The 16,206-nt window shown below is 60.7% G+C and overlaps 6 protein-coding genes across 6 annotated transcripts in view; 3 read left to right on the forward strand and 3 right to left on the reverse strand.

Annotated features, from left to right (window-relative positions):
* Positions 1-1,295, reverse strand: part of BDZ90DRAFT_226428 (hypothetical protein) — a gene marked incomplete at both ends in the record, with an annotated part of 1,554 nt that extends 259 nt beyond the window's left edge. The window contains 3 exons of the mRNA XM_025504710.1: positions 6-292; positions 399-572; positions 656-1,295. Of these exons, the coding sequence (XP_025363868.1) occupies positions 6-292; positions 399-572; positions 656-1,295 (1,101 nt within the window). The remainder of the gene's footprint in view (positions 1-5; positions 293-398; positions 573-655) is intronic.
* A 3,319-nt stretch (positions 1,296-4,614) lies between these two features.
* BDZ90DRAFT_231236 (hypothetical protein) lies at positions 4,615-5,134 on the forward strand. Its single transcript, XM_025505776.1, has one exon. It carries the CDS (start codon positions 4,619-4,621, stop codon positions 4,904-4,906), a length of 288 nt encoding a protein of 95 aa, XP_025363869.1. The 5' UTR covers positions 4,615-4,618; the 3' UTR covers positions 4,907-5,134.
* A 478-nt stretch (positions 5,135-5,612) lies between these two features.
* On the reverse strand, positions 5,613-6,448 carry BDZ90DRAFT_270577 (hypothetical protein; the record flags this gene model as incomplete). The annotated part of the gene is made up of 1 exon (XM_025508748.1): positions 5,613-6,448. A coding segment is annotated over one exon (786 nt), but the record flags the coding sequence as incomplete, so codon positions are not given.
* A 266-nt stretch (positions 6,449-6,714) lies between these two features.
* BDZ90DRAFT_278632 (hypothetical protein) lies at positions 6,715-8,452 on the forward strand (the record flags this gene model as incomplete). Its single annotated transcript, XM_025509109.1, has 3 exons — positions 6,715-6,933; positions 6,997-7,620; positions 7,731-8,452. The coding sequence occupies exons 1-3, from the start codon at positions 6,747-6,749 to the stop codon at positions 8,450-8,452; spliced, it is 1,533 nt and encodes a 510-aa protein (XP_025363871.1). The 5' UTR covers positions 6,715-6,746.
* An 89-nt stretch (positions 8,453-8,541) lies between these two features.
* Positions 8,542-9,996, reverse strand: BDZ90DRAFT_226431 (hypothetical protein; the record flags this gene model as incomplete). The annotated part of the gene is made up of 3 exons (XM_025504711.1): positions 8,542-9,128; positions 9,172-9,816; positions 9,888-9,996. The coding sequence occupies 3 exons, from the start codon at positions 9,994-9,996 to the stop codon at positions 8,542-8,544; spliced, it is 1,341 nt and encodes a 446-aa protein (XP_025363872.1).
* A 1,188-nt stretch (positions 9,997-11,184) lies between these two features.
* BDZ90DRAFT_142682 (hypothetical protein) lies at positions 11,185-14,862 on the forward strand. Its single transcript, XM_025503483.1, has one exon. It carries the CDS (start codon positions 11,279-11,281, stop codon positions 14,708-14,710), a length of 3,432 nt encoding a protein of 1,143 aa, XP_025363873.1. The 5' UTR covers positions 11,185-11,278; the 3' UTR covers positions 14,711-14,862.
* The last annotated feature ends 1,344 nt before the right edge of the window (positions 14,863-16,206 follow it).

A 16,206-nucleotide genomic window follows, 5' to 3' on the forward strand; every position in this document is an offset into this window, starting at 1 on the left:
CCCACCCCCTGCTGCCTCCACCCTCCCTGAGGTTGCTGGCTGCCCTCCGCCCTCCCATCACCCCCATCTTGATGCCTCGCCACTTGCTGGCGACATTGGCTATCATGGTTGCTGAGGCGGGTGCGCAGTGCCAACGCCTCTCGCCTCTCCGCCTCCTCCACGAGCTCTGCCTCCTCTCGACGCCTCTTGTTGCGCTCTGTGGTCGATTCAAAGGACTCGGACGCCCGCTTCTTGCCCTTGGCCTGAATCGGCTCCCACTCTTTGCGCTCCCAAAGCTTGTAGGCCTCCTTTGCTGCAGCAGCACGAGTAGCGCAGTACACGGCGTACTCCATCGCTTCCTTGGCGTGCTACCTCGTGCGAGGGGTGAAGGGGGGGCTCAACTCGTTGAGGCAGCTTACGAGGCAGACCATCAAGTCCAAGCTTCTTGGCCGGGTGCTTGTAGGCTTGGCCATCAAAGCTTCGGAAGTACCGCTTGGGGACCAGAGGCTCACAAGTAGACCCGATTGGATTGCGATCTAGGCCGTGGTGGACGTGCAAGTGGTCAAGGAATTCGTCGATGAACTTGACCGAGACTGTTACGAATGTCACAAGAGACTGAAGATCAGCTTACTGTGCGAGAGTGTGCGAGCACCAGCTTCTTCGCAGTATTACTCACCTCGGCCACCACAGCCGCAGAATGCCTTGCCCTTGACACACGCCTGGCACGAGTCGAACGCATCTCCGCGCCAGAGGCACGGCTGCTGCTTCGCCTCGCAACGGGCGCAGCCGCGAGCAAAGGCAAGATCGCCATCGACAGTCTCATAGAGGATATTCGCCCTTGCCTCACACCGCCACGAGTCGTCAGCCACGTTGAGGCGGGCCCAGCGGATGATGGGCCAGTCCTTTTTCGCAGCTGTGTTGAGGAGCCACTGAGGCAGGTCGTATGTGATGCCTGCCGCATTGATATCCCAGAGGGCCATTGCTGGGTTCAATAGTTGCAGCATACGTGTCTGCCATAGCTTCTCGGGGCGACTTTTGGCGATGAGCATGAGCTTGCGGGCGTCATCGGGGGGAGGATTGGCGACTACGATGACGGGCGGGGCCAATTGTCGCACTTGATCACCTCCATCTTCACCCTCGACAGGATTGTTGATGCCGAATGAATCTTCGACATCGTCATCGCTGTCTTCTTGGTCGTGGTGGTGGCCCTGATGATCACCAGCGGTTGCGAAGGAGGCGGAGCGAGAAGCCGATGCGTGCGATTCAGTGCGGTCGAGCGGCCTGCTTGCCGTTGACTGCGTGCGCTCAAGAGGCATGCTTGTTGAGGTCTGGCTCGGCTGGACTAGCCTGCGCTATGACCCCTTCTTTGCCCCTATCTGGTCTCTTGAGCTCGAGTCTGTATCTCCTTCAGCTGATCCATCACTTTGAATCGACGTGCTTCACGTCACACTGGGCGTGGTAGGCGTAGCTAGTTTGTCCAAGTTCTCGGGGATGAGAGGTGGGAGTGAGTGCAGGCGATGCTTGAGCAAGGAGCATGACTGTGCACGGAGCGAAGACAGCAGGATGGCCCTACGTCAGATCGATGCTGGCCCAAGTCAAGGGATTACGGCACTCACTGTTGCTACGAAGGCGTGGGCAGAAGTCTTGCAGCGACTCGCTGCCTGGTTCGAGTGTGGATGGATGTAGGTCCGGTCGTGGGTGGTGAGCTGAATTGAGGTTGGTGCTGGTTCAAGTTGCAGCGAGGGTGGGACTGCGGGGCTGGGTATTTATAATTTCAGTCGAGGGAGAGGCGTCGACATGAAAGTACTCCGAGCGAGCTGTGGGTTGCAGGACGGCAGGAGGGTAAGGTGATTGCGGGCCGTGTGATTGGTTGCGGGACAAAGAGAGCGACGGCGAGGCGGGCGGCACGGCGGGGCGGGCGGGGCGGGCAGTGCGGGCGAGACAGGCGGGACAGGCGAAGCGACGAAGCGACTCGAGACGGATGATTAGACGGCTTTCTCCATCTTTACCCTCACCTTGATTTACCCTCGTACCGTGATCCTATTCGCAAGCCCGTCGTCCTCCGCACTTTCATCATCATCATCCCCATCGAGCAATCAGACTTCGGGCCGAACGGCGCGCAGAGCGCGAGCGAGCAAACGCCCACCGATCGCTGTGGCCCGCAAAACCAATCATCGCACTCGTCGTCCCGCACTCTCGCTCGACGCCCGCAAAACCAATCATCAAGCTCATCGCCCGCACTTCTGCGGCCCAGCCAATCACAACCTCCGCCTCACGACCTGCGCCTCACGACCTCCGCCACACAACGGCAATCACGTTGACGCTCGCACCCATTGATCCGCTCAGACTCGATACGTCACGCGGCGCCAAGAGATCACAGCTGCTCTGCTCGGCGCTCTTCCTCTCGCTCATCTAATCACGCCTGACTCGTACGGCTAGGCAAGTTGCGGCAAGGCAGACAATCCTTTGTTCCATTCCAGCAGTCTTTGCACGGCAATTTCTTTCTTCGACTCGCTCGTCCCTGCACCCCTACTCGATCAGCTCCCTTCGTGTGGACGTCTCGGGGTGGACCAACCATTCGCCAGTCCAACCTAGCCTCGCCACCTCGTCTCATCACCTCGCCTCGCCACCTCGCCCGCCGAGAGCTTCATATCCCAAGTCGCACGCGCACTCCAACGCTCAGCCACCGTCAACCCGGAGCTTCGTCCGTTGATCCACGGCCACGGCCAAGACGCAACGCGCACAGTGAGTAGAGTGGCGCTCGCGTAGCTGAGGTAGCCTCGACCTGACTTGTTCTTCTTGTCTCTCGCTCAGGCATCCACTACTCCGCCTCGCAATGGCACCTGATTGCCGAGAGCTTGTGCAAGCTACGCATCACCGTGACTCCAAGTGCAGCCACGACTACGCCGCGCTGAGACACCTATTCGCAGTACCAAGCGGAAGTGATGTGGAAAGCCTTGAGTCGTATTCGCCATAAGGGACTGCCTGGCGCAACCTTATGACTCTCTGACCGGGCTGTCGTCAGAGTCATCGATCAGAAGATGGAAGACTCATCTTCTTCTCTCTCAGCCAGCCAGCTCAACCACTCTGGCTCTTCCCTCTCTCCTCTCGCCTCTTCATCCGGCCTCGCAGGCTCAATGAAACGCCTGACCCCACCCTCATCCCCGCCAACTCGCCTGCCTTACCTCAGCGACGGGCATCATGTGGTGGCCATCTAGAAGAACGACACGCTGCAGCTGGACTCAATTTGGGGCACAGACTTCCAATCCTTCTCTCACACGGTCCACGCGAGCTCCGGTCGGCATGCAATTGATCTCTCTCTCTCTCACGGAGAGGCCGGGATGGGCCCTGCAATGCTGGACGGAGGTCAGGAAAAGCGGCCGATCCCTACCGGACGAGGTCATCGCCGTCTCCGTCGTCGCTGGAGAACAAGAGACATTCGATCAGCTCAATGGCAGCTCTCTGGTGCGAATGGGAGGCGAGCGTCGGGGCGTATGGCTCTTATTCAGCCCTATGCCTCTCCACAGCGGCGCCGTCTTCCCCTCCTCGCCTGTCCTGCAATCGGCACCTCTGCGATTACGTCGACAGCAAGTCTCCCGCTCGGCAAGTACTTCCGCCGCTGCATCCGGTGCATCGTCTTCGATGCCACCTCCTCCGCCGCGCCCTCTTCCAAACCGCAACCCATCTCAGCCAAGAGGAGTAGGGCGCGTCAGTACCGCTGGTTCACCGGGCCCCATCATAGGAGGCCTGAACATGCTGGGACTAAGCGACGTGGCTAGCAGCGCGGGGCCGAGCATCACACCACCGCAGGCATCGACCGAAGTCGGACATGGTGCCGTCGCTGTCGAGGCTGCGACAAGAAGCACCCGGCGTCTCAGCCACGCATTTTCTTCCTCTATTGGCAGCGAGACTTCCGAAGGTCTCAACGACAGGGCTTCTTTCCTTGTTGAAAACTCTTCGCTCGAACGCGCCACTGATGCTTCGCTCGACGGCTCCCCGACCAAGGCAGCACAGGGGCTAAGGGTTCAGAGCAGAAGCCCGATAAAGAGGCGAAGGGGCCATTGCCGAGCAAACGTTGAAGGCGATGGCCTCTCTTTGCCCGCAGACGCAGAAGGACTCGCCGCCTTGAAGGCGTCTGCGCACGCTGCAAAGACTGCCAAGAAGGAGACGGCCAAGGGGAAAAAAAGTCGCAGCAAGCGCACATCGATCGTTGTGGCCTGCACTCTCAATCTCGCCGCCCGCCCTCCTGCAGCCCAACAAATCACGACCTCAACTACAACCACCATGGCATCCTCGTTGGCGCTTGCACACATTGATCCGCTCAGACTCGATACGTACGGCCCGCGAGAGCAGACTTGCTGTCGTGTAGCTGCCGCGAGGAGCGACAAGGCGACCATGGGCAAAGGGCAGACGGCGGACGTCGTAATCATGCGCTTGCACACAATGAGTCCGGCTCATCCCCACCCACGCCAGCTCGTCTTCGGCCAGTCTCTTCCAGTACATATCATTGGCTTTCGCAGTTCGCTTTCGCTGCTGTCCACGCTACGTTCAGACTTTTCTCTCCAACTCCCTGCATCGACACTCGTACAAAAACAACATGCTACATGTTATTCGCCTGCGCCAGCCCTTGGGCCCCGTCATGTACTACCTCTTCGTTCCTCTTGACCTCACGCTGATCAACAGCGAAGCCGACAGCTTTAGCGGAGAGGTCATCGTTGCGACCAACGACGACTCTGTCACCAACGAGCACTTGTTTACCTCGGTCACGCCTCCCATCTGGGGTGAGCCTGGCCAAGATGTGATCAACATCGGATATCAAGGTCTCGCCTTTAGCTTTCACGCACCAATCCTGGCTCCCTCTCAGCCAGTGCAGCGCTTCACGATGACTATCTCGCGCAGGGTCGGTGCGGAGCATCACTACAATTGAGCGCATGCGCCACAGTCTCACAGTGTTCGCGAGAGCATCAACTTGTCGTCGATACGAAGTGATAGATCAAGAAGAGGAAGCTGGGGGAGGCGCGGACTCCAGCTCAAACGGGGCAACGAAGGGCTGGCAGCACAGGCTTGTCTAGCCGAGCCAAAGCTCAACTTACGAGAGGACCAGCTGGCTGTGTGTCTCGTCCCGGCCTCGCCACATCATCTCTCATCTCTGTCCGCCTCGCTAGCGAGGTGTGCTCGCCTCTCAATAATGTCAGCTTTGTCAACTTCGCGAGACTTCCTTCCACGAATGCTAGGGAGGCGTGGCGAGAGGAGAGAGATAGGTGGGCTGGTCATTTACGCTAATCCGGCGCGAGGTGCGTCGCCCTTGTCCACTCAGAAGCACCACGATCGTAGGAGGAAGCACAGAGCAGAGCAGAGCGAAAAGGTCCATGAAATGCACCCACGCAGCGCAGGCGAAGCGCACGAAGCAGCTGGGTGGTGGCAACGCGCTGTCGTGCAAGTTCGTCTCGCATCTTTTCATCCTCCCGCGGCGGCATCGCGCTCAGGTGTCAAAGACAGATGCGCTGGATGCGCAAACACGACGAGCGATCTTCACAGCCGATTCGAACTTCGAGATGGTCATGATGCTTGTGTTGATTTGGACAGGACAGAGTTGCCAGCGACGACCTGCGCGCGCGTAGCCACCGCATCGTGTTGAATCCTGAGCCACCTCATCGTGTTCTGAGCGAGCGAGGAGGACGCGCTACTCGGGCCCTGCGCCCCTGCAACCGCATTTCTCCTCCTCGGGGTCTACCCTGAATGCCCACCAAAGGGGAAAAGCCTCGTGGAGCGTCTGATGAAATGGGTCATCGAGGAAACCCTGCTTCTTGGAGCCCCAGCAAACGAGGTTCAAGGGGGGAAGAGGTGCTCCTTTCTTGTGCTTGACGAGCTGCCAATGTCCGGGAATGTGCAGCAGCGCAATTGGCTCGCCTGCTTTGAGTGGACCTTTCACTGGAGCATAAGTCTGCATCATGCGAGAGTATTGACCATCGTAGACGCAGATGACGCGGCCGACGAGTTGAGCAAGGAAGCCAAGGTCAGCCGTGTCGAGCCAGAGGTCGGGATCGATGCAACCAGAGGCCGATTCGTTGAGTGCGCCTTGAATGCCTTCCCAGAAGACCCTTCGCTTGGCGTCGTCGATGATGCTCTGCGGGATTTTAGGCCAAAGGCGTGGAAGTTCCTCTTCAAGCCATTCAAAGTATCTCAGGCGAATCGTAGACGCATCCAGCCCCAGTGCCCTGCCCAGAGCGTGGTAACCGCAGTTACCGTCTGGATTGGGGTCCCAGAGACAGTCTTCGGAGTCGCACTCGATGCAGTCTCGGAGAATGGCACCCAGATCTGCGGGGTCGCCGCTGCCTGGCCAGAGATAGACGACGGGCATCGCGGTGTGTGTGTGCGCGTTGAGGTTGCCGAGTTGGTGGCCACTTGAGGCGGTGGACGAGGCGTAGAGAGAGAAATGGGGGTGGAGAGGGTGGAGAGGGTGGAGAGGGTGGAGAGGGTGGAGAGGGTGGAGAGGGTGGAGAGGGTGGAGAGGGTGGAGAGGATACTGTAGGAGGTTTGCCTGATCGTAGCGAGCGCCCACTCGAGCGTAGGGCCGGGCCTGGAGAAACAGGTACAGGCGTCCACCCTTCTCTCGAGAAGCGTCCAGAGTTGCACGGGCCAGGCGGCGGGTACGCCTCTCGATTAGTAGTGATAAATTCTGTGCGAGCGGCACGGGCGAGGCAAAGCGACGCGGCGCGCCTGAGATGCTCACATCCTTCTCTTCGCACCGACTCTTCGACACACTTATGGCGAACAGCTCTAAAAATCACGCGCCACTCGTGATCCCTGAGCGCTTTGCGAAACTGTTCACCAACGCCAGGCCCGCTCGCCGCACATCCCTCACGAACCAACGGCCCTCGCATCGAGCGCGTCGACCAGCGACCGCACCTGCCTCACTTCCTTCTCTGTTCTTCTTTGTCTCAAAGCCTTTCGGTGAGTATCTGTTGCTGGATGCGTTACGTCCACGCTAATGCTCCCGTACGCTGCTACCTGCAGTCACTTTCCCCGCTGGCACCTCCCTCTCAGCATCTCAATTTCCCAAGCTCATCAGCTCCAAGAATGTTCGTCCTCGCTCTAGATTCCACTGGGTTCACATCGCACCTTCTTCGGATCTGGATCTCATCTTCCTCTCCCATTGGGGGTCAAGATTCGTGAGGGTGAGGCAGGCAGACGGTCCTCACGGTCGCGTGTACTTTGAGGAGGTGGCAAGTGGACCGGAGCGCTACCTCTCGAGCGAGGTCAAGGTGGTCAACATCTGCGGATACCCCGCCGTGCGCCTCCTTCGCGTTGAGGTCGCCGGAGAGGACATCAACCTCTTCGTCAAAGAGCTAGCACCCAGCTCTGGCGTCCCACCGCTGTGCCCGAGGTGCAAGAACGCGGGCGCGAGCCACGCTGCGCCTCGCGAGTCGCCTGCTCCCTCGGCGAGCCATGCTACGCCTCGCAAGTCGGTTCTTCCCCAATCTCCATCTGATCCCACCCCTGGCTCTCCGGTCTTTTCTCCTCCTCGCGGCTCGCCAGTGGTCTCTGAGGGCGGTAATCGTGAGGTTGACGATGGGGAGGAGGGCGACGATGGGGAGAAGGGCGACGTACTCATGAGGGAGGGCGAGGGCGCCGACCAGAGTGAGTCGAGCGTCGTATCTCGACGAGCGTCGTCTCTCGACGAGCGTCGTCTCTCGACGAGCGTCGTCTCTCGACTGCCTCACATCGTGCTGACTGCTGCGCCACCACAGCGCTCGAAATGCCCGCGGACATCTCTCTCCCCGACTTCATGAGCGCCTGCTTTGACCCTTCGACCATTCGCAAGCCGGCACAGGACCCCAACTGCGGCTACGCCTGCTTCGAGCGAGGGCCTCACCTCTCCATGGACATTCGCACCTTCTTCTTCAACCTCGTCGGCCAACCTGCGGCCTTCAACACTCCTCTCGCTGTCCTCATCTTCAAGACACTCTCTCTCGTTCAACGCTCCAACATCGCGCAGCGAATCTTCCCTGGCGGCGAGATGCCCACTTCGAAGGATCCGATGCCTCCTCTTCGTGCCGACCACAAGCTGCGCAAGCAAGACCTTCCTCTGCTCGCCACAGCCCTCAGGAGCCCGGTCGCTGCCCTTGTTTCCCCGCACTACCAGCGTTCGAGGACCTACCCTCCAGTCGGTTTGGGTGAGGACGAGAAGATGGGCGAGCCCTTTGTCGTCCTCATCCACGACGAGGGTACCGAGGATGAGGTGTGGTGCCACTTCGATGCGCGACCTGACGCTCGCTTCCCCCCCTTCTCGTTGGGCTTCTGGGGTGATGAGCAGGAGCGACTGATGGCGACTACGGAGCACGAGCAAGCCCATGCCAAATGCAGGGTGTGGGTCGTACGAGACGAGGGTGCTCGCTATGCGCGTTGTGGATGCAGGATCGAGGGCGCGGCTGGGGCATCATCATTGTCGTCATCCTCAACTTCGTCATGAGTCATCGAGGCATGCGAGCCCAAGACGATCACGCGAGACCACGCGAGACCACGCGAGACCACCCAAAATCTATTCACACGAGCCTGCCTCTACATCCTCTTCTTCTTGTTCTTCCTCTTCTCCTCCTTCTCCCTCTCCTCCCTCTCCCTCCTCGCCGCCGCTGCCTTCATCGACCGCGCCACAATCGCCTTTTGACTTGCGCCATTGCCCTTGACACTCGCCGCAGGACGAGAAGCCTCCCCGCCAGAAGAGGAACCGCCCGTTGCCACCCAACCCTTTGTCGTCGGCATACCCAGTTGCCCCACCAGCCCCTGCTCTTTCTCCTCTGCCTCCTCGCAGAGCTTGAGCTGCTGCTGTCGATGCCTGACTACCTGTTGAAGATAGTCCAGCGACTCCCCAACAGCGTGCTTAAAGCCACGGTCTGGCCGCGCCGGGTTGAGGAGGGAGGGGGAGGGGGGGCGAGGGCCGAAGACCGCTGTCGGAGTCGACTCCGCTGCGCGAGAGGCGTCCAGGATGTCCTGGTCCCTCTTCTTGGCGCGCATGTGCGGGAAGTCGCGGGCGAAACCAGTGTCGATGGGGACGAAGTCCACCGCCTGGAAGTAGGTGCCTGCCCGGTTCCTCTGCCTTTCGTGGTTGCGACCGTAGTCGTTGTAGGCATCGGACATCCCTTGGCGCCCTGCGAGGAGTGCAATTTTAGCTGGCGCTCACCTGGCGCTCACCTTCGCTAGCCTCGCTGCTGTACTCACAATTGTCCCCCGCTCCACAAGGGTGCTTCCTCCCCTTGCACCCCTCGCACACGGTGCCCTTGCCCTTGGCTTTGATGCAGAGCGTGCCCTTGCGGACGCAGGGAAGGCACCTCCGCACGTAGGCCGGCCCATCCTCGGACGGCCAGGTCATTTTCGCCAGCTCCGGATCGTCGTAGGAGGAATCCGTAGCGTTGAAAGCCGCCCGAGTGTAGTCGACGCGGCAGGCGAGAGGGACCTTGGCGAACTTGCCGACGAAAAGTGAGTCGTCGACAGGGGCTGGTGTAGGCTCCTCGATCGGGCCGTGCTCCTCGGGAGCAGCCTTGACGAGGGCGTCGATCCACCTGTACCCGGCGTTGTCCTTGGTAGCGGGCGTGGTGGGCGTAGTGGCTGGAGTGGCGGGCGTAGCGGGCTTGGTCTTGGGTGCGGCGGGCGTAGCGTTGGGCGTGGCGGGCTTGGCGGCGGGCGTGGTGCTGGGCGTTGCTGAGGGTGTGGTCTTTGGCTTGGCTTTGGCGGCGGCGGGAGAGGACTTGCTGTTGGACTCGGCGGACGGCCCGTCGATGTCGATCGTCTCCTTTTGCGCTGGCTTTGGCGGCTTCGAACCAGCGGCCACCCATGCCTCTGTGACGAGCGGCGCAAGAGTGAGACTGTTAGCAGCATATATGCTAGTCTGTCGATGCATAGCAGCTCACCCTTCTCTCGCACCGCGGCCCAGAACCTCTCCCTGTAGTTCTCCGGCGGGTTTGAGGCTAACGAAGAAGAGCGAGTGAGCAGGGCAAGTCCACGGGTCTGGTAAGTCATGCTGTGTGTGCCACTATGATCGTGCTCTTTCAATCACCGGTGCGTGGATCAAAGATATATGGGCAGGGCTGGTACGCTGCGGCCGTCGCCTTCTGCGGCCTTTTAAAAGGCTCGTTGGGCGCTGGCAGCGTCGAGCGTGTGTCGCTCGACGACGACGAGCCAAACGACAGCGACCACGTAATTCCTGCACGCGTGCGAAGCGAAGCAAAGGCAGAGACTCCGTGATGGTCAGGTAAGGCGCACGCTCATTGCGATTCGACTGGAAACAGACTGCTCATTGTCCTGAGCGTTGCGCAGCCAAGAAGGAGGTCAGCGCTGCTGCTGCGCATCGTCGCTCTCTTCCTCTTTTGCTCACGGGAAAATGCGTTATATGCCGTCTTGATTGGTCGAGGCTCTCTGTTCAGTCACGGCGATGCGAGCAGCGTGGAACAGACGAGATTGTTATTCGTGGTAGCGACACAAGAGGCGACAACAGGGCTGGTGGTTCGAGCGAAGAGGCGTGGTGAGGAGGAAGAGAAGGTAAGGAGCGAGCTCAGTCCGCCGCCCTTGCTAGTCTAGAGTAGTCCGCCCTGCAAGTCGCCCCGAGTTGCCACGGCTCTGTTCCGTCATTATGTTGTTGAGCGTATGGTTCCGTTCCGAGTCCTGAGGGTAACGACTCGTCTCCGCCTGTGTGTCACATTGTAGTCTCCTTTTCCTTCACTACAATCAGGAAACACTTGACATCCTGCATATGCCCTCGAGCGCTCGGCCGGAAATTGAATTGGACATCATCATCATCACTACAATCATCATCATCTTTCCAGCCTCATAGCTTCATCGCCTTCACGCTCAACATATGTCGTCACGCGAGCATACGGCAGCACGCCCAATCTCTTCGCTCAGCGTGCGATAGGGCAGCTTCGTCGCTCACTCGAACGCAGAGACGCTGGGAAAATGTCCGTCCGACGCTGAGCACGATCGCTCGGCCGCCTTGCCAAATACCGGGCCGTCGCGATGCTGATCAACGGGCCGTCCACTCATTTGGCGCCGCCCTTGCATTGAACGAGCTTCCAGCGTCGACCGCTGCGAAGAAGAGGATCGACGACGAGAGCGCATCTTGTCTCTTCTCTTTGCAATCCCAAACCCCGTCCCCACCACCACCACCAAACCTTCTTGCAAACCGCAAGCGCGCACACACACACACACACAGACCCTCGAAAGTGCTAACCACTGACCCTTGCCTTCTGCCCCCAAAGCAGACTAGAATCAACCACCTCGAAAAACGCCTAGACAAGATAACAAGATGATTGTAACACGACTGGCCCGCAAGATCGCCCACGCTGTATGCTACCTCTTCGTTCCCTTTGCTCTGCCTCCTCTCGCCGACACCAGTATCACGGACTCCTTCTATGCCGAAGTTCTCATCGTCGCGGACTCTCACGCAGCCGGCGAGGCTGAGGCCTTTGCATCCGACAGCCCCCCTCCTGCTGGCCAGCCTAGTGACGTGGCAATTACTGTGGCTTACGGAGGGATCCTATACGGTGTCCCAATCCCCGTGATGAGCGCTGGAGCCCCCCTCTCGCGCTTCACCATGCGAATCGCTCGTCGTCGGGAGCAAGGGCAGGCCATGCCGCAGCTCGCAGGGGTCGACACTACCATGGCGTCTGTTGAAGCACCTCACCAGCCCGACCAGCAGCTCGCTGTCCAGCCCGCCGTCCAGCCCGCCGTCCAGCCCAGCCACCAGCCCGCCGTCCAGCCCAGCCACCAGCCCGCCCACCTGCCCGCCCACCTGCCCGCTGACCTGCCCGCCGACCTGCCCACCTATCAACCAGCGCAGCCAGCCTTCGATTACGAGGCGCTGCAGGTTTCTGCCCTTGCCGCACAGAAGGCTGCAATCGACGCAGAGCTGGCATACTGGGAGAGTGCAGAGATCACCGCCGCCGAAATCGCCGCCACTGCCATGGACGTTGAGCGACTGGACAGCGAGGACGAGGATTCGCAATCCCTCCTTGGGCTGGAGGATCTGGTGGCGGACAATCTGCCGTCGCTGACGCCGCCGACTGGCACTATGGGCCCCCCTGCCGCTCCACTCCGCAAATCAATCTTCACGACCCCGTGGCAGGAGTGGTGGCCTTCCGTGCCCGACGTCACGGGCGAGTTGCTTGCTCTGCGTTTGGCGCATGCCAACACAGAAGTGGCAGCGCTGCGCGACGCCATGGTCGCTGCCCGCTCGCTCTCGGCCCTCGAAGACGCCACGTCGGAGTACAACTCGGCGTGCCTCGTCCCAAAGCCTGGGCAGGAGTCGTTGGACGAGCGCTACGCGCGCCTTGGCTCTCTCGGCGGCCAAATGCTTCTCCGGGACCTGCAGGCGGCGGTCCACCTCGTCAAGACGCGCGTAAGCACAAAGGCTTCCGTGAATGCTCCAGGCTTGGTGGACCTGGACACCTTCAGTCGCGCCCTCTCAAATCTTCAGCACGCTCTTCTCTTCCTCCTCTGCTGCTCATCTCTCGCCCCCTTCTACATACGCTCAGCGCAAGACGCCAAAGATCTGATGGACAGGTTCCCAGATCTCGATGCCCGCAAATGCAACTCACCGGGCACCTATCTGCGGGTCGTCTTGTACGAGCCTGCCTTTCAGGGAGGAGCGCGCCGACTCGTCTTCTACGTCGGCATTGCGCATGGGCAGACGGTAGCCAAGAGGAGTGGCCAACACAGCAAGGAGTTTGAGGACCTGCTGTGGTATGCGGAGGAGGGTGATGAGGGAGGCTTCGCTCGGCAGGCCGAGAAGCAGCCTAACCTCTATAAGGCCAAGGTGGTAGACCAGTGGGCCTTTACGCTGTCGCGCGGGCCAGACGGCTTAACAGAGGAGGAGCTGTGCAGCTGGTTTGCGCAGCAGGCAGCAGCGCTTCAGCCGCCCATCGACAAGGGCCGCAACTTGCTGGACTTTGGTGCTCGCCGGTGCCGCACGAAGGAGAACAGGCAGAGATTCGCCAACCGCATGGTGCTCGCCTACCACGAGCACATTGCAGCTGCCTTCTTTCGCTGCGTGGCCGGCCTTCCGGATGAGGAGGGGTACCCTCGCGCCAACCTCTTCAAGGGCGCCTGGTTTGACGGCCGACAGTACTATGGCGGCAACTCGGCACCTCCCGTCGTCGGCTTCGGCAACCTCGAGGGGAGCCTCGCGTGGCAGCTGCAACAGCAAGCCACAACAACCATCAGCGAGTCAGCAGCTGCGGATCGCTACCGGGCCGTGATGGAGCAGCTCGACAAGGTCTCCATTGGCACGTCGCTGCTCAGCAACCCCACGACGCGCCAGCGCCTTCACCCTCGCTACTGGCGTCTGACGACCCTTGCCGATCCGCGGGCAAAGAATCCCGGCACGCGCTCGCGCCCTGGTCAGGCGTTGCCGCGCTCCCCGTACGTGGAGCTGACGCAGACGCAGACGCAGGCGGGGGAGCAGGCAGAGACGCAGGGGCAGGCGGGGGAGCAGGGGGAGACGCAGGGGCAGGCGGGGGAGGAGACGCAGGGGCAAGCGGGGGAGGAGACGCAGGGGCAGGCGGCGTGGAATGACGACGGGTACCTCGACGATGACCAGGCGTTCGATGAAGATGCACACTACGACTCCATCTTCGCGGACTCGGACAAGCTCACCTTCCCTGGACTCGTCGACAAGATGTACTTTGTCGATATCCTTCCCCCCGTCTCTGGCTCGCAGGAACATGGCCTCTACGGCAGCGTCGGCGAGTCACACCGCGTCATTCCCGACGAGAGGGCCGTCTATACACTGCCTTCTGCGACCAAGGAAACGATGGACAAATTCTGGGAGAAGGTCAACAAGGGCGCTTTCCGTGGGCTCGTCTCGGGCAACAGCCTCATCATCAAGTGGAACGAGGAGTGGCCTAATCTCGAGGCGAAGCTCGATTTTGACATCGAAGACGGCCCAGTGCGCCTTCAATTTCGCTCCTTGGAAGGTGGTGGCAAGCGCTTCGCGCCTCAACCAAAGGCGGCACGCGCCGAGATGTCATACCTCCTGCGTCACTACGACCTCGTCTTGGTCCGAGGCAGAGGGGACGACTTCCAGCTCTGGCCTATCGAATTGGAGGGCAAAGTTGTCGACTTTGATTGGGATCAAGGCATGGTCCTTCCTGGCGAGACGGTGGCGTACCAGCGAAAGGAGCCCATCGTCTACGCTCCCTTTTGCCACCCGGACGTAGAAGACTTGAGGGGAGTTGGCGTCTGCCTGCGCGATGGAGGCTCGCGTTTCCCCATCGATGCAACGACTTTGAAGCTCGAGCTGCCGGGCAGGCCCGAGTACCACGCTGCATGGGGCACCTTTGACGACGTCGACCAAGAGACGAAGCATGCTGTGGTACGCCTCCCTCTGATGTCCGACGGTACGGCGCCGGATATCATCTTCAAGGTCGACCTCGCTTGCGCCGTGCTCTTCTCAGCGACCCGCAAGCACATCACTGAGGAGGATCGTATGGGGATCATTGCGGTGGAAGACTCGGAGTGGGTCAAGGTGGCCGAAGAGGGTGGTGTCATCGATGGGTGGGTTCGACGCCTCTTGATCAACTTGGCCAGGATCTCGCGCGGCTGCCTGAAAGAGGACCTTCTGAGTCCCGACTCCGCGTCCCCCGCGTCCGGGCCCGCCTCTACCTCTGCGTCTCGCACCAAGCGCTCCCTTTCCCCCTCGTCACCTTCGCCCTCGGACAAGCGTCCTCGACGAGACTAGCACGTGAGCTCCGCGCCCGCTCCACGCGCGCTCCACGCCCGGCCCACGCCAGCCCCACGTCCGCCCCAAGCCCGCCGCACGCTCGCCTTGTCCGCTCTGCGCGCTCGCCTTGTCCACTCTGCAAGCTCTTCAACTTCTTCTCTGTCGACCACGGACGCTCTTCACGTTGCTTTTTCTCGGCTACGGACGCTCTACTATCCGCTCTTCTCCGGCTACGGACGCTCTACTACTCGCTCTTCTCCGGCTACGGACGCTCTTTTACTACTCGCTCTTCTTTGACCTACGCGCTCGCGCTTCTTCGACCATGGACGCTGCTCGCCCAACGCACTCGCGCATCTTCGACTACGCGCGCTCCTCAACTCGCGCCTCTTTAACCTACGCACTCGCTCTTCTGCGGCTACGGACATTACTTTACGCTCGCCCTAAAGTCGACTCGCCATATAGACTACTCGTACGTCACTTATACGCTTCCACGAATCGACTTGCGTTTCCGCGACTTCAGTCTGAATCGAAGCGGCGCGCGACGAGCAGAGCGTGGGTGTAGATGCGATGCCATGCGATGCCATGCGATGCTCCTACGCAGGTGGCTAGGCCTCAGGCAGAGAGACTGGGATTCTGCGATGCTGCGTCGATGACATGGGAATCGATTCGCTGCGAGTAAAGACATCGCGCGCTGCGTCACGTCGCGTTTCATCGCTGGGAAGCGAAGCGGGAAGTCAGCGGTGGCTACAGAGCATCGAAAGTCTCCTGTCGCAGTCTCACCTTTGGCCTTGCGCAGCTAGTAGCTCCCTGGGCTGGTAGCAAGGCACTGAGTGGACTGAGAAGGGGCGTGTCAGCGCTGCAGCTTTGGACCGCGTGAGGCATCTCATGTACTCACTCTCTCTCGGGTCGATGCTCACCACAAGGGGCGCAGCAAGCGGGCGCAGCCCCTCCCCCCTCGCGCGATGATCATGCCTCGCTGTCATGAAGAAAGAGACGAGGTTGCAAGTAAGCGGCTCATGATCAAATCGTAGCTCGCAATGGGCGTCGCTGTCGGCCGATGAGAGCTGGTGGACAAAGTCTGCGGCGTTCGATCAGCTGCATGCTTCGAGACGCGCATCCGGACGTTCTCTGCGCCGCCGTCTCGCCACTCACGTCTCTTGCGCACCGCTCGCATTTCAGCTTGTGCTGGTGAGATGTCGTTGCCAGCTCCCGCGCGTTGCCAGCTCCCGCGCGTTGCCAGCTCCCGCGCGCGTCTCGTGGTGGTGGATGGTGAGGATGAGTGGGTGGACAAGGACGCAGGCGGCATGGACGAGTCGAGTCGACTGGCCAGGGAACAGGGTGCCTGTGCGCACGGACACACTGCTCTATTGCCCTCCGCTGCAGGCTGGGGCGCCCCGCTGCACGTTCGGCGGGCCGCTGCACGTTCCCCGCGAGAGAGCGGGCTAGCGTGCCTGTGTGGGGTGTGGCCTCCTCCTGCCCCCTTGTAGTGTGTGTGGGTGAGCGAATCAGGGATT

The sequence above is a fragment of the Jaminaea rosea genome (genome assembly GCF_003144245.1).
Source record: "Jaminaea rosea strain MCA 5214 unplaced genomic scaffold BDZ90scaffold_3, whole genome shotgun sequence".
In the NCBI taxonomy this organism is placed as follows: Eukaryota; Fungi; Basidiomycota; class Exobasidiomycetes; order Microstromatales; genus Jaminaea; species Jaminaea rosea.

Bases quoted from the DNA above. Each gene is read 5' to 3' on its own strand.
- BDZ90DRAFT_231236 (XM_025505776.1), top strand. From the start codon at position 4,619: ATGTACTACCTCTTCGTTCCTCTTGACCTCACGCTGATCAACAGCGAA.
- BDZ90DRAFT_142682 (XM_025503483.1), top strand. From the start codon at position 11,279: ATGATTGTAACACGACTGGCCCGCAAGATCGCCCACGCTGTATGCTAC.